Source organism: Cebus imitator, unplaced genomic scaffold (assembly GCF_001604975.1).
Source record: "Cebus imitator isolate Cc_AM_T3 unplaced genomic scaffold, Cebus_imitator-1.0 Scaffold255, whole genome shotgun sequence".
In the NCBI taxonomy this organism is placed as follows: domain Eukaryota; kingdom Metazoa; phylum Chordata; class Mammalia; order Primates; family Cebidae; genus Cebus; species Cebus imitator.
The window spans coordinates 483,876-497,573 of record NW_016107570.1 but is presented as its reverse complement, the minus strand read 5'-3'; the positions used below and the strand labels follow the sequence as shown (position 1 = coordinate 497,573).

The following is a 13,698-nucleotide window of genomic DNA, read 5'->3' as shown; positions in this document are numbered from 1 at the left end:
ATGGTATGTTTTCCTGGATAGGCTTTATGCTTATGGATGTTCGTTGTTGTCCGGGCATTGAAGAGTTGGTATTTATTGTAGTCTTGCAGTCCGGGTTTGTACCTGTCCTTCTTGGAAAGGCTTTCCAAATGTTTGAAAAAACTTGGGTGTTGTGGTCTAAGTTTTTGGTCACTGCAGGAATGTCTGCATTAGGGAGCACTCTAAGCCCAGTAACACTGTGGCTCTTGCAGAGATACCACCTTAGTAGTGTTGGATAATATCCAGAATAATTCTCTGGATTACCAGGCAGAGACCCTTTTTCTCTTCTCTTACATTCTCCCAAACAAACAGATTGTGTGTGTGTGTGTGTGTGTGTGTGTGTGTGTGTGTGTGTGTGTGTGTCTGTCTTTCTCTCTTGAGCTTCCTGGAGCTAGGGGAGGGTTAACACAATACCCCTGTGGCCACCACCACTGGGACTGCATAGAGTCACACCTGAAGCCAGCACAGCACTAGTCTTGCCCCAATGCCTACAGTAACCACAGCTTGGCTTCCTGCCTATGTTTGCTCAAGGCACTAGGGCTCTATAATTAGCAGGTGGTAGAGCCATCTAGGCTTGTGTTCTTCCCTTCAGGGCAACTAGTTCCTCCTAGTCCTTGGAAGGTCTAGAAATGACATCCAGGAGCCAAGGCCTAGAATCAGAAATCTTAGGAATCTACCAATACTCTATTCTACTGTGGGTGAGCTGGCACCCAGGGCACAAGACAAAATCCTTCCCATTCTTTCTTTTCCTGTCCACAAGCAGAGGACTTTTTCCCTGTGGCCACCACTGCCCCAGGCCTGTGACAAATACGGGCTGGCTACTGCTGATGTTCCTTCAAGGCCTAGGGGCTCTTCAGTCAGCTTGTGGTGAATGCTGCCAGGCCTAGGAGTCTCCCTTCGGGGCAGTGGGCCCACCTCTAAGTCAAGGAAGGTCCAGAAATCCCATCTAAGAGCCAAGACCTGGAATCAGGAACCCCAAGAGCTCCTTTGGTGCTTCACCCCACTGTGGCTAAGCTGGTACCTAAGCTGCTTTTTTGTTCTTATAAAGATGCTTTTATGTGTGGAGAGTTGTTTAATTTGTTGTTCCTTTGGGAGGACAATTGGTGCAGGCTGCTATTCAGCCATCTGGCTCCACCTCCCTCTCCGTCCAAAAAGAAAATTTGAATTGCAAATATGATACATCCAAAGAAAGTGTTCTTGAAATAAAAAATAATTGGTCTTAATTCCAAGGAAAGAACCAACATAGTAAAGTAAAAATGCATTTTTTTTCCAAAAGTTACTTGTTTGGTCACATATTATACTTTATTTAAATGAAATATCCAGAATAGGTAAGTACATAGAGATACAAAACAAGCTAGTAGTTGCCAGGGAATGGAAATGTACAGAATGGGGCATGATTGCTTAATGGTACTGTTTTCAAAAGTTACTTTTGAGTACATTTGCAATCTGGTATCTAAATAATTGAAATATTTGAAAATCATGATTCCTAGAATAAAAACAGTGATTAACGTTTAATGATTTCAATGTTATGTGCATAAAAAAATTATGACCAGAGTAATAAATGTACCCATTCTACCATTCTTATCAAATAGTTGCTTAAATAAGTTTAAAAATTTTTCCTACTGACATGTTACTTAAAATGCTATTTATTTAATTCTCAAGGTTGTGCTTTCCCCAGATTATGCTTGATTTTGGTAATCTGAGTTTATGTCCCAAAGTAATACCTTGGGCATGGTACTTAACTTCCTGTAGACCTCAGTTTTCTTGACTGTGTGGTAGAAGAAATAACAGTATGTAGCTTGTGAGTTTGTTTTAAATGTTAAATGGGAGAACATGTAGAACACCTTCCCAGTGCTTGGCACATGGTCAGCCATCAATAAATGGGAGCTCATCCTGTCATCTTCAGATTTCCTCTTCTGGAGCCAGCAGACTTGAATTCTGACCTGGTTCATCCACCCAACTTGCAGGGGAAGCACTCAGTGCCCTTTGGTCGTCTCATCCAGTATGTGGATATACAGTCTTCATGTGGTTGATACAAATATGAATGTGCTAATGCATCTTTACCAAAAAGAGAGGTAAAAGAAAAGAAGGATAATCCTACCAGACGCATATGGCAAAGATCTGAAAGTGATCGAGAATGAGGGATTGCAGATTGGGCAACACTTAATAGTGGCTCTAGAATATGTTCTTAGAGACTGTCCAGGATGTAGCCTTTTCATCCAGAAAAACAGCCATCTCATTCATAGGCTGATTGGTAACTGATTGACAGATTTTATAAGATGGCACAAACATCCTCCCCATTGTCCTGCCAAAATGTGGGGAAACTCTTCCTGGAAAAGTTATTTCTTTGAATTGAGCTTCCAAAAGGTCCCTGTTAGAATTCAAATACTTTACCTGGGTTGAATATCACATTGCATAATAGTTTCTCCAGATTAAGGCCATTTTTCCTAAATATTTAGAAAATAATTTTTCACTTCTTATCAATGATGCTAGAGTTGGCTGCCTAAGACTTCTTCCAGTGTGTTTCTTTATCCCAACCAGTTCCTTTTTCTTTGGGAGAATGTTCTTTATTGTAACACTATTGTAGGAACTTTTATTTGTGATAAAGAAGGTATCTAAAGTAACTTTTAGGGATAGAGGCTTACGAAAAACAAGGCAGAAGCAAGACCAATTTTTAAATCTAATTCCAGCCATGAAGGAAATGCCACAAAAGGGCACAGGAAGAAAATTTGTAAAGGGCTTATCTACCACTGTTGACCAAAGATTTATTCTGTTGTTAAGCAAACACCTTGTGAGCCAGATATTGTGCTAGGTACTCTGAATACAAAGATGAAGAAGCCCCATTCCCTGTTTTCAAAGAAACTCACAGCATTATGGAAGACCAGGTTTCTATTTGGGCCTCCATAATGCCTTGTGCTCTACCAAGAAGGGTAAAACAATCCTTTCCTGTAGGAGTTTCTAGTTAGTGGCATATAGTTAGACAAATGAAGAGAGGATGACCATATGGTGCTGATAAATTCAAAGGAATTAGGCTGGGCATTTAGAGGTTTGCATGGCCAGATACTTAATTCAGATTTCAAAGCAGCAGGATGGGAGGCATAGTCCTGATTTAACTCTTGATCAAAAAGAGAGGTAAAAGAAAAGAAAGATAATCCTGCCAGGGGTGTGTATGCAAAGATCTGAAAGTGATCAAGAGCAGGGGATTACGGATTGGACAGCATGCTTTCTCATTTAATCCAAGAGGAAGCCTGGGAGGATACTAGGTGTGTATATTGTCCTCATTTTGTAGAAGCTATTGAATCTTAAAGAGATCATGTGTTTTCAAAGCTCACACAGCCCAAATCGTGGCTGAACACTGGCTGTGGGACTTGAATGCCCCTGTGATGTCCACTGTGTGTTGTCATACACTGCAGATGTGTTATACATAAGTAAAATAATAATAATAAACAAAATTAACCCAAGATATTCCCAGATTGAATCAAGCCAAGGAGACTAAACTTAGTTTGTCTTGCAGTTAGTTGCCCTTTACTGCTACTTATGCTAGATTTTAAAGGCAGAGTAGGAAGTACACTTAGCAGGGAAGTGGGAGAAAGGTGAAAGTTTCCCCAGGCAGAGGGAACAAAGTGAGCAGATTTGGGGTGAGATGTGTGAGACTGTGTAGCTCCTAATATAGGGTGGGAAAGATTAGTTATTAAGGGCAAAGCTGGATAGTAGATTGAATCCAAATGGTAGAAGTTTTTATTTAACACACACAAAAAAAAAACCACTGGAATTGATCCTGTAAGGAATGTGAAGCTATGGATGGTTTTTCATCAGAGGACTTGACATTTTAAGGTTTGTGTCTTTGAAAGATAATCCAAAGATAAGAGAATAAAAGCTTAGATGTGTAAAATGGGAGTCAGGAAAACTACACAAGCTATTGTGTAAAGAGAGTCGAGGGGCCAGGATCCAAAGAAAGACAAAAACATAAAACAATTATTTTAAATCATACATTAGTACTAGTACAGTAACATCATTTTTAAGTTTTAAAGCTGTTTTTCTCCATAGCTCCTTGATTACTCTTTTAAAACTTTTTTTTTTTTTTTTTTTTNTGGAGCGATCTCAGCTCACTGCAACCTCTGCCTCCTGGGTTCAAAAGATTCTCCTGCCTCAGACTCCTGAGTAGCTGGGACTATAGGCATACACCACCAGGCCCAGCTAACCTTTGTATTTTTTTTTTTTTTTTAGTAGAGATGAGGTTTCGCCATGTTAGACAGGATAGTCTTGATCCTTTGACCTCATGATCCACCTGCCTTGGCCTCCCAAAGTGCTGAGATTACAGGCGTGAGCCACCACGCCCAGCCTTAAAACTTATTTTTAATAGCAGATATTATTTATTGGTTCCTTACCATATTCCAGATATTTGCTAAGGTTTTACATGTCTTTTTTAGTCCTCAGAAAATTCTCTTTTATCTCCATTTTATACCTGACGAAACTGAGGCCAGGGAAGGTTAAATAATTTGTTCACAATCAAACAACTAGTGATTGGTGGAATCTGAATTTGCAACCAGGCAGTCTGACTCCAAAGGCCACTTCTTAACTTGATCCTATTTACCCTTCCTGAATAGCAGCATTTTCTCAGAGCAGATCTTTTATATTAGAGAAAACTTATTTGTAATCTGTTATCAAAGAGAAATTGGCTGAGTTGCCTGGACTATTTTGCCATTTTTAATATGTGCAAGAAAAATGTTATCAAATAAGTGTAAATTAAATGGTCCTGACAAGAGTTTACTTTCTAATAAATCAATTTTCTTTATTGTCCATTGCATCAGAAGCTATTATTAAATCAAATCTGGCATGCATTTATTTTTGAGAGGTTGCTTTCAAACCCTATTTTATTTATTATCTTTTTTTTTTTTTTTTTTGAGATGAGATTTCACTTTCGTCGCCTAGGCTGGAGTGCAATGATGCGATCTCGGCCCATTGCAACCTTTGCTTCCTGGATTCAAGCAATTCTCCTGCCTCAGCCTCCTGGGTAGTTGAGATTACAGGAGCCTGCCACAACAACCAGCTAATTTTTATACTTTTTTAGTAGAGATGGGGTTTCACCATGTTGGCCAGGCTGGTCTTGAACTCCTGACCTCAAGTGATCCACCTGCTTCAGCCTCTCAAAGTGCTGGGATTACAGGCCTGAGCCACCGTGCCTGGCCCCAGATTTCCAGCTTTAAAATTGTGCAGAAACAATCTTCCAATGCCATTTTTTTCTTTTTTTGAAAAAATCACTCAAACCAATAATTAGAACAAAAACTGGAAAGGTACAGTCCATCTTTGAGGAAACTGGGAGATGTCTGTAACTCTAAGCCGTGATGCATAAAGAGAGAAGTAGATGGAGAAAAGTTCAATGACTTAACCAAATAAGAGAACAATACTAAAGTGAAGCAAACTGAGCTGCCCCCATCCCCCAGAACATACTTTGTAAGATGGAAGAGTTCTAAAAATAGCAGTTGTATGAACATGTATATTATGTACACTTAACCAGAAGCCCTCACCCTTTCTCAGTGTAGTCAACATACCTTGCATCCCTCTCTGACAGAGACTCTGGGATACTAGGCAGAGAATAGAGGAGGGATAGCTGTACATTTAATTCTACCTAGGACAATTAAATGAATGTCTGCAATGTGTCAGTAAGACCATCAGCAACCTTCTCCTACCCATACCAGAATACTTATCAAGCATATTTATATCCTTCTTTAGAAAAATAGAGATACCCCAGAGGAAAAAAGATTCTACATATAGTAACATTTGGAAGAGGTCAAGAAAATGCCCATTGGGCACTTGATGATGCTGCAGTAAAACTCCCAGTGCACAAGCTTCACCCACGCATGTAGAGCTTCCTGTCACCTTTCTAGGGTCTCATTCTTGTGTATGAATTGGGATCAGGGACCAATGCAGGAGTCTGAGGATACTACACTTATCGATGTTTAATCACATTATTTATGTGTATTTCTTTAATAATATTTAAATATTTAATTTTAAATAAGGTTATATTTGCAGAGATGCATTTAAGTTTAAAATGAAGAAGAACAAGACAAGTGAAAGGGGGACAAGAGGAGAGGCAGAATACAAAGGAAGTAAAGCAGCACTTAGAAAATTTTATAGATAATTTTTCTTCTGAAATTCAGTATTGAATTAGTGCAAAATTCTGAAAGTCAATTACAAAATTCATTTTATATCATCATTACTGATTCCATGCAGAAAACTAGTATTCTGTACCTTTTAATAGCCAGTGTAATTTGTTGACAAATACTGAAATTTATACATTACCAGAGGTCCCACGTATTGTTACCTTTTAAAATGATCATCTGTTAACCAGTATTACCTAATAAGGCAATCAAAATGTCATCTGTTGCTTAGGTAACAGCAAACTACCATGACTCATGTTGTGAGATGGTCAAAGACCTTATCACACTTTATGGGTAACAAACTCATGATGTGGTCATTTATGCCTGATCACAGTGTTTATGATACCTAAAAGTTCATGCCTTAAAATTAGAGACAAGGACAGTGAAGTTAGATTGTTTAATCTTGTATATCTTAATGTTCTAAAATTTTCTGGCTGTTAAATATGTTTATCATTATACTAGTAATATACGTGCACCATTTTTATTATATTCATTTATTGCCACTGCCCAACTAAAGAGGATGGATGAATTTTAAAAACTTCCAAAAACTTGGTAGCATTTTTTAATCTTTCTGTCTTCCTCTTTTCTTTTTCTCTGTCTTACACACACACACACACACACACACACACACACACACACACATGCACGCACACATGCACACACATACACACAGGCACACACGCACATCATGAAGAGCAAGCTTTGGAATGAAATATACCTGGGTCCAAAAATTTTGAACAAATTACTGGCTTTCTTTATGTATAAAATTATTATTATCACATCTACTTTGGAGGTATGTTGTGATATGTAAGTAAGATAGTGTACTTAGCACTTAGGTAATTAATAATTACCTAAGTAATTACCTAGGTAATTAATAGTAGTGATTATTATTATCCTAACCTGACAGTTTATGAAAGAGGTAGGAAATCTGAAGGTAGGAAAGCCTTCAAAATGTAATACTCTGGACTTCTCCTTTGGAAATGCAGGAATGTAGCTCCAAGCAAGGTTCATGCTAGTAGGAAAGTCCTTGAATCAAATTGTATCCTAGTAAACTGTAATAAGATAAAAGAAATCTCTAGAAATTGCCTCAAAATTCCCTTCTAAAGAAGAAAGTACCACGATATTTTCTCAATAATGAGGAACTGTTACAGGAGTTCAAAGTGATTTGTTCTCATTAATGTTAGAACACAATATAGAATAGCAGGAAACTGTAAAAACTGCAGTCCCGTGGTCTTTTTTTCTAAATAGTTTGACATATCTGGTGTACTGAATTTAAGCATATTTGAAAGGCCTGAATATTTTAGTTGTTATATAATATGCTTCTAAGAAATATACTTGTGAGAGATTGGAAAGTATAGAGTATCTATTGTAATAGGAATTTAGAGGACAGAAGATTTCATAGTAGGCAGGATATTTCAAAGTAGTAATACTTGAGAAAACCTGGGCTTTATAGTAAAATTACTCCCTAAGGTCTCATTCAATTGGTTTCAGTTAATGTTTAATTCATGGATCAGTGTCATAAGTATCGTAAGTCATGCTCACCATTGAATGATAAGAGAAAGGGAAATCACATTTTAGGGTGCACACAATCTACCGGTATGCCACTGACACGTTCTAAGTGTTGCCCAAGTTGTATCGGGGCACCACTAGTGGTGTGAGACAGACTTTAGGCATTATTTTGGACTCTTTTTTTTCTATTAATATTACTTGTATTTTGGGGGAAAATTATATCAGTATATTGAATCTATTTACAGACTAAATATAAAATTACCTCTTAAATTTAGATTTTTTTTAAAAAAAGTAGGTCAATGAAGAAAAATATGAATTCATGGTATAAATGGAATGCTAATATGGAAAAAATTATGGGGGTGGTGTATGACTGAAATTTCAGTAGCATAGTCATTTGATTCAACAAAACCTCTACAGATGGATGACCCAATGGACATATACGTCTATGGTACAGTCTATTGAAATGTGGTAACAACCAGAAAGTAAAAAATCCATACATTATACAATTCAGTACAACAGGGAAATACTGAGAAATACTCACAGCTTCTGGATCAAAAGCATGGGCCATGTGGTTCCTAAATGCAGTCTCCCCATATTCAGGCCTCTTCATCAGCCTGCATGCCATCATATGCTTGTGTGCTAACAGGAATTTGGAGGGAAGTGCCATACCTTTTCCATTTTGGGAAGCTTTTCAGAGGGTAAACTACAGGATTCTTAAATCACAAAAGATTCCTTCGGAGATGTTCATGTTGCCTTACAGTGGAGAAAACGCTGTAATATTGAATAACCTACTAATTGGTTTTATTTATTCTGTCACTACCCTAAACATTAGGAGAAGCAAAATTTAAATCTAAATCTCAATGCCCTTCAACATAGTGCATCTTTCTTTCTCTATAATGGCAACCTTGATGTACCAATCCAAAGGCTTTGAGTATTCTGGTTAGTTCCATACATTATCAGATTCCCCATTTAACTTTGTTTTTGCAGGGGCAGAGGGACAACTTATTAGTCGTTATGGGACTACATATGCAGTATGTAGTGGATGCCCAATAAATGTGTTGGGTTTTCAGAGAAATATTCTTGGAAGATATAGAATGTTGGTCAAGTAAGCAAGGAAGAGCACATGAAGCTGCGCTAACCTCTCATGTATGTGTGTGACAGAGAAGAGAGTGGCATCAGGCTAAATAATCTCACTGGGACACAGAACTGGGGGACAGTAGAACACAGGCTGATTATTTCTGGAGAGTTGAAAACTCAACGTTCAGACATTACATTCTCTGATCATTGTCATTTTCTTTCTGAAATGGCAGAAGCTATTTGGTAGACCTTACGTGGAGAGAACAGTGTTTCAAATAAATAGTAGTTGCTTAATTTTACTTGGTTTGTTTTTGTTCTTGCTTTTCCCACATTAAAATTCCAATGAGAAAAAAAATTAAACCTCTTCGTCTAAGTCCCCTCTCCCCTAAAAATGATTAGTCTCACAAACCTTTTAAGTTTCTAAAAAATATGTGATTAGTTAACTTACTTTAAAATGCCAGCAATAAACTAGACATGGAACAGTGCTAAGAAAGTGTGAATGTCCTCCAGCAGTCATAAGAAAACTGAAAAGCTTAAGGGAATAACTATGTGGAAAGCAATTTATTGGCATTTACCATAAGAGGCCTCAGAGTCACTGAAAGAAGACTAAGTCACACATGCACCTTGAAGTGTGACCAGAGGAGCAGATGAAGGGTTTGTTGTAAGAAGCAGCCACAGCCTCTGGCGGATGCCTTCCTACATTAATTTTCCAAGTTGTTTGGGTGGGTCACAACTGCACTCCAACATCCGGTCTACAAATGCTAAATAAATACCAAGTTCACGTCAGACTAGAGAACCAACGTACTAACTAATGTCATTTAAGCGATTAGAATGCTTACATTATTTTCACTTGGTAATTCACATCCAAAATAATTGAAGTATATATACTCTGTGCAGATGTTCAGAGAGATAGTCAGGGTGGTCAACCATTCCTTCTGTTAGGAGCAACTGGAATCAGCTTAGATTATATCCACTGTAACAGAAAAGATTTTGTTTTCTATTTAGGAAGTGGAACAGGTTTTGGCCTTCAGAATAATAAGAGATACTGACAAGATATAAAGCTTCATTCCTTACTGAAGAGCTGTTAAGGATTAGCAAACCCAGAGTCTTTGTGTGTGGAGATGAATGAAATTTGCATGTTATTATTTTAAAAAATAAAGTTTAGAAAACATTGTGCAAGGGAACAGCCTTAATACGTGCAGCCACTTGTCCAGGAATAATACATTAGATTTTTCAGTTTAAAATTCCAGCACATCCTGATCCAAGGGTGCTTGTTACACTCTGCTGAATTTTTAAGAGGTAATTTACATCCCTACAACCAACTCCAAAGCGTGACATTTCATTACATCCGCTCAAAATGAACAGCTGCTAAGTCAAGTTCTGTCAACTTTGCTTCTAAAGAGAAATTTTAGTTTTAGTGCTTTGTGAGGTACTTTTTTTTAATGACTTTTATAAAATTCATTTGTTTATTATGGTAAATAACTTAATGACAACGGGTGTGTTCCTTATAAAGGTGCTCATGGAATGTTACTCAGAATAACACAGACACCTCATTTCCTAGAGAAGGAAATGGTTTTATAAGTTTTGTGAGGTCTCTTGTCTGCTTGGCGGGTTTACAGTGCTGGTCTCTGGAGCTGATCCGCCCCTTTGCTTTGTAAGTCTCAGCAATTGACGAGGCTGGGCTGGGCGCTGGGTTTTTTTTTTTTTTTTTTTTTTTTTTTTTTTTTTTTTTTTTTTTTTTTTTTTTTTTTTTTTTTTTTTTTTTTTTTTTTTTCCTTTCTCACTGCCCTGCGGTGTTTTGAACTGCCGTCTTACAGACGTCATACAGTCCTTGAGGAATAGTTTCTGCCTGGTGAGATTGAATGATAGTTCTCATTCACAAAGCCCTGGATTCTAAGCAGGGACAACACAGAAATTACTTTTGCAGGTAAATCAGCCCACCCAACCGAAATGTAGAGAGCTTTGTTCCTTGGCTGACTTCTGTGCTCCATGGAGAAGAGTGTTTTCCTGTGCTTGCCCTGAAGTGGAACTTCCTTGACAGCTCTCCTGTGTTACCGTGCCTCCCGGTCATTTTCTTTTCTTTTCTCTACCTGCGCACTTTCAGTGTTAGAAACCTTTAAATCAGTTATTATGGAATTGCAAAAAAGAGATCAAGTGACTCTTTCACTATGCTGGTTTCCCTTGTGACCCAGATGAAGAATCAATTCAGAATTCAGTGCCTCCCTTGGCATTGCAAGACAGAACAGAAACTGCCACTTCCTAACAGCCTAGTCCTGGAGTAAATTCAGTATGAAGGAAGAAAGTGCTCCTGCGTGTTAGAACCTTGCCCATGAGCTGGACCGAGGACAGGAGGTGGACTCCAGGAAAATTGGATTTCTTCAAGCAGCCTCCCCTTGGAAATGGAATATATTTAAAATCTTCTTTGCAGACAGTTGAAATGTATGAATCAGAATAATTGAAGACTTATTTTCCTTTTTATTTTTTTTTTTCAAAATGAGCATTATTATGAAGCCAAGATCCCGATCTACAAGTTCCCTAAGGACTGCAGAGGCAGTTTGGTAACGTGCTTTTCTCTCATGCTTCTCCCCTTTTCCCTTTTAAGATTGACATACTTCTTGAATATTTAGTAATTAGTGCGATGTTGAGGCTTTGTGAAAGAAGGCAGTGCGGGCGACTCTTTTATTCTTTATTTTGATCCCAAACTCATGCACTTTAACCAAACTGGTGCTGACACTTTTTTTTTTTTTTAACACCGGGTGGACTGTAACAATGTATCTGATGATAATTTTTAAAGGACGAAAGAAACTTGCAAATTATGTTGGGAGTTTTGAAAATGAAAACTTGTCATTTTTCAGTGACTGAATCACTTGCTTGTTTCCTTATCTTCTTTGCTTGCTGCAAGTAAGCTGGTGGTTGACCGGCTTTGCCCTTTCCTTTAGAAGCCATACCCTCATTTTTAGCGCAGATGTGTTAGAAATTAATAATGTTATTTATATTTAAACAAACTTGAATTTAACTATATGACTAAATGTTTATCAAGTTGCTTATCAATCATGTTTTGTTTTATTAGAAATGATCCTTAGTAATTATAGTTTTGTTAATTTTAATGGTTTTACCCTGATGAAAAATATGTCAGTTTCCATTTATTCTAATGTTTATTCCATTATTTCCCCAATGCTGATTTGATATGCTCATACACATAGCATGACCCTTAAGGAGTATTTTCGCAACAAAGTAAGTTTTGTTTCTGGAATAGGTATTTATAGAATACTTTTATGGCTATTTTAAGGGTTAGTCTTATTTTGTTTTTCTTAGTGATTGATTATAAATAACTAAGCTCACCTCTTTGAAATGGAAATAATCATACTTCAGATTGGAGAAATAAGAGCAATGATTGAAGTGAGATGGTTGAGATAGGAAGAAAACAGGCAAGCAAAATATGCATTATCATGTGAGCAGGCAAACACACATGTAAATACTCAAATTATTTGCATCAGGAATTTAGCCTATGTTTTTGTGTCTGGGTTAGCTTTTGCTGTTATTGTAGTGTTTTACAGTCAACAAGAAGCAAGAATTGCCCCATCCGCAGTATTTCTGTGAGTTTTAATAAATTATAGATGAAGATTTTATCTCTTACGTTACTTGCCAGTTCTTATAACATGTGCAATAAATTATTCCTTGAGTTTATTTAAAGCAGAGTTTGCATCTGCAAATAAATTTGGAGGGTCGTTTTTTTCCCCTCAAACAATAAATACTAGAAAATCCTTAAAATCCTTTTATGAATTACCATAGCTAATATAAGTCACCAACATGAGTAATCAGAATTTATAACATATGTGAATTTTACTCATTTATAATTTATACCCTTCCTATGTGTAAAGATGATATAATACTTAACAAATAGTGTTTAACCAAACTATTTCTTTTTTTACCTAAACTGCCAGGAGACTTATTTTCAAAGTCAGGGTTCAATTGGAAATAATTTGTTCATTTCAGGGGATGAGTAACATTGACACCCTTTACCCCTCTGGATTTTCATAGTCTATTTTTATCCATAATTATTCTATTTTATTGTTTTAAATTGTATGAGATATTTTTGTAAGTTGGACCACAATTCAAAATGCATTTTTAAACATATTGATTTGTGAATATGTATATTGTTCCATTTAACTTTAAATATTCTGCATAGAGTTGGGGACAGAATGATTTTTGTGTAAGAAATCTCTTTATATGAATGATTCTTGGGTTTGACTGCACACTTTAGAAATTTCTCCAGTTATTAATCTTACATCTGACTTAATAATGTAACTGCTTGGGTGTATCACTGCAGCTTCCAAATAATTTGGTGGTCTGAGAGTATAATCAGCTGTGATTACAGTTTACCATTTTATTATCCTTTTATCAGTCCAATATTATACATGCCTATTATATTTAATTATATATGTAAAATATAGATTATAGATTTAGTATATAGAGAAAATACATGTTTGTGTGTATGTATACATATACACATACACAAACACACATTTACTTGAGTATTAAAAAATATGAAAGGGCCTCTCTTCCTGGGCCTCTGTACATAAAGGCCACAGGCCTCAAATTGCTCAGGGGACGGTGTTATCTTACCAGTGTTCCTGTCCACATTTCCCAACCATCACCCTACCCTCATTCCTTTTCAATTGACTTACCATGAGAGAGACCTACTACTTTGCCGTTTATCTCTTTTTCAGATGTTAATTTGTTTTCAGGTTGATCTTCAAAATACTTTGTTCCTGGGACCCATCTTTCTGGCTTTACCATCTTCACTCTGATTACATAAATCTATTTTGTGTTCTGTTGGTCTATTTTCTCCAAATCTGTCTACTGTCTTCTGGGATTCCCCAAAGCCAAACACTACCTTTGGAAGTTTGTTGTATTGTGCAAGAATCCAGTG

At 36.9% G+C, this 13,698-nt stretch overlaps 1 protein-coding gene across 8 annotated transcripts in view; it reads left to right on the top strand.

Moving 5' to 3' along the window:
* PDE4D (phosphodiesterase 4D) overlaps positions 1-13,698 on the top strand; it is a 1,550,946-nt gene that overhangs the window by 1,224,256 nt on the left and 312,992 nt on the right. Inside the window, exon 1 of one of the 8 annotated variants that reach the window (XM_017499198.2) lies at positions 10,548-11,323. The exons of the other annotated variants lie outside the window; for them this stretch is intronic. Coding sequence (XP_017354687.1) covers positions 11,259-11,323 — 65 coding nt within the window. The 5' untranslated portion in view covers positions 10,548-11,258. Of the gene's footprint in view, positions 1-10,547; positions 11,324-13,698 lie in introns of those variants that run through there. 8 annotated transcript variants of the gene reach the window in all.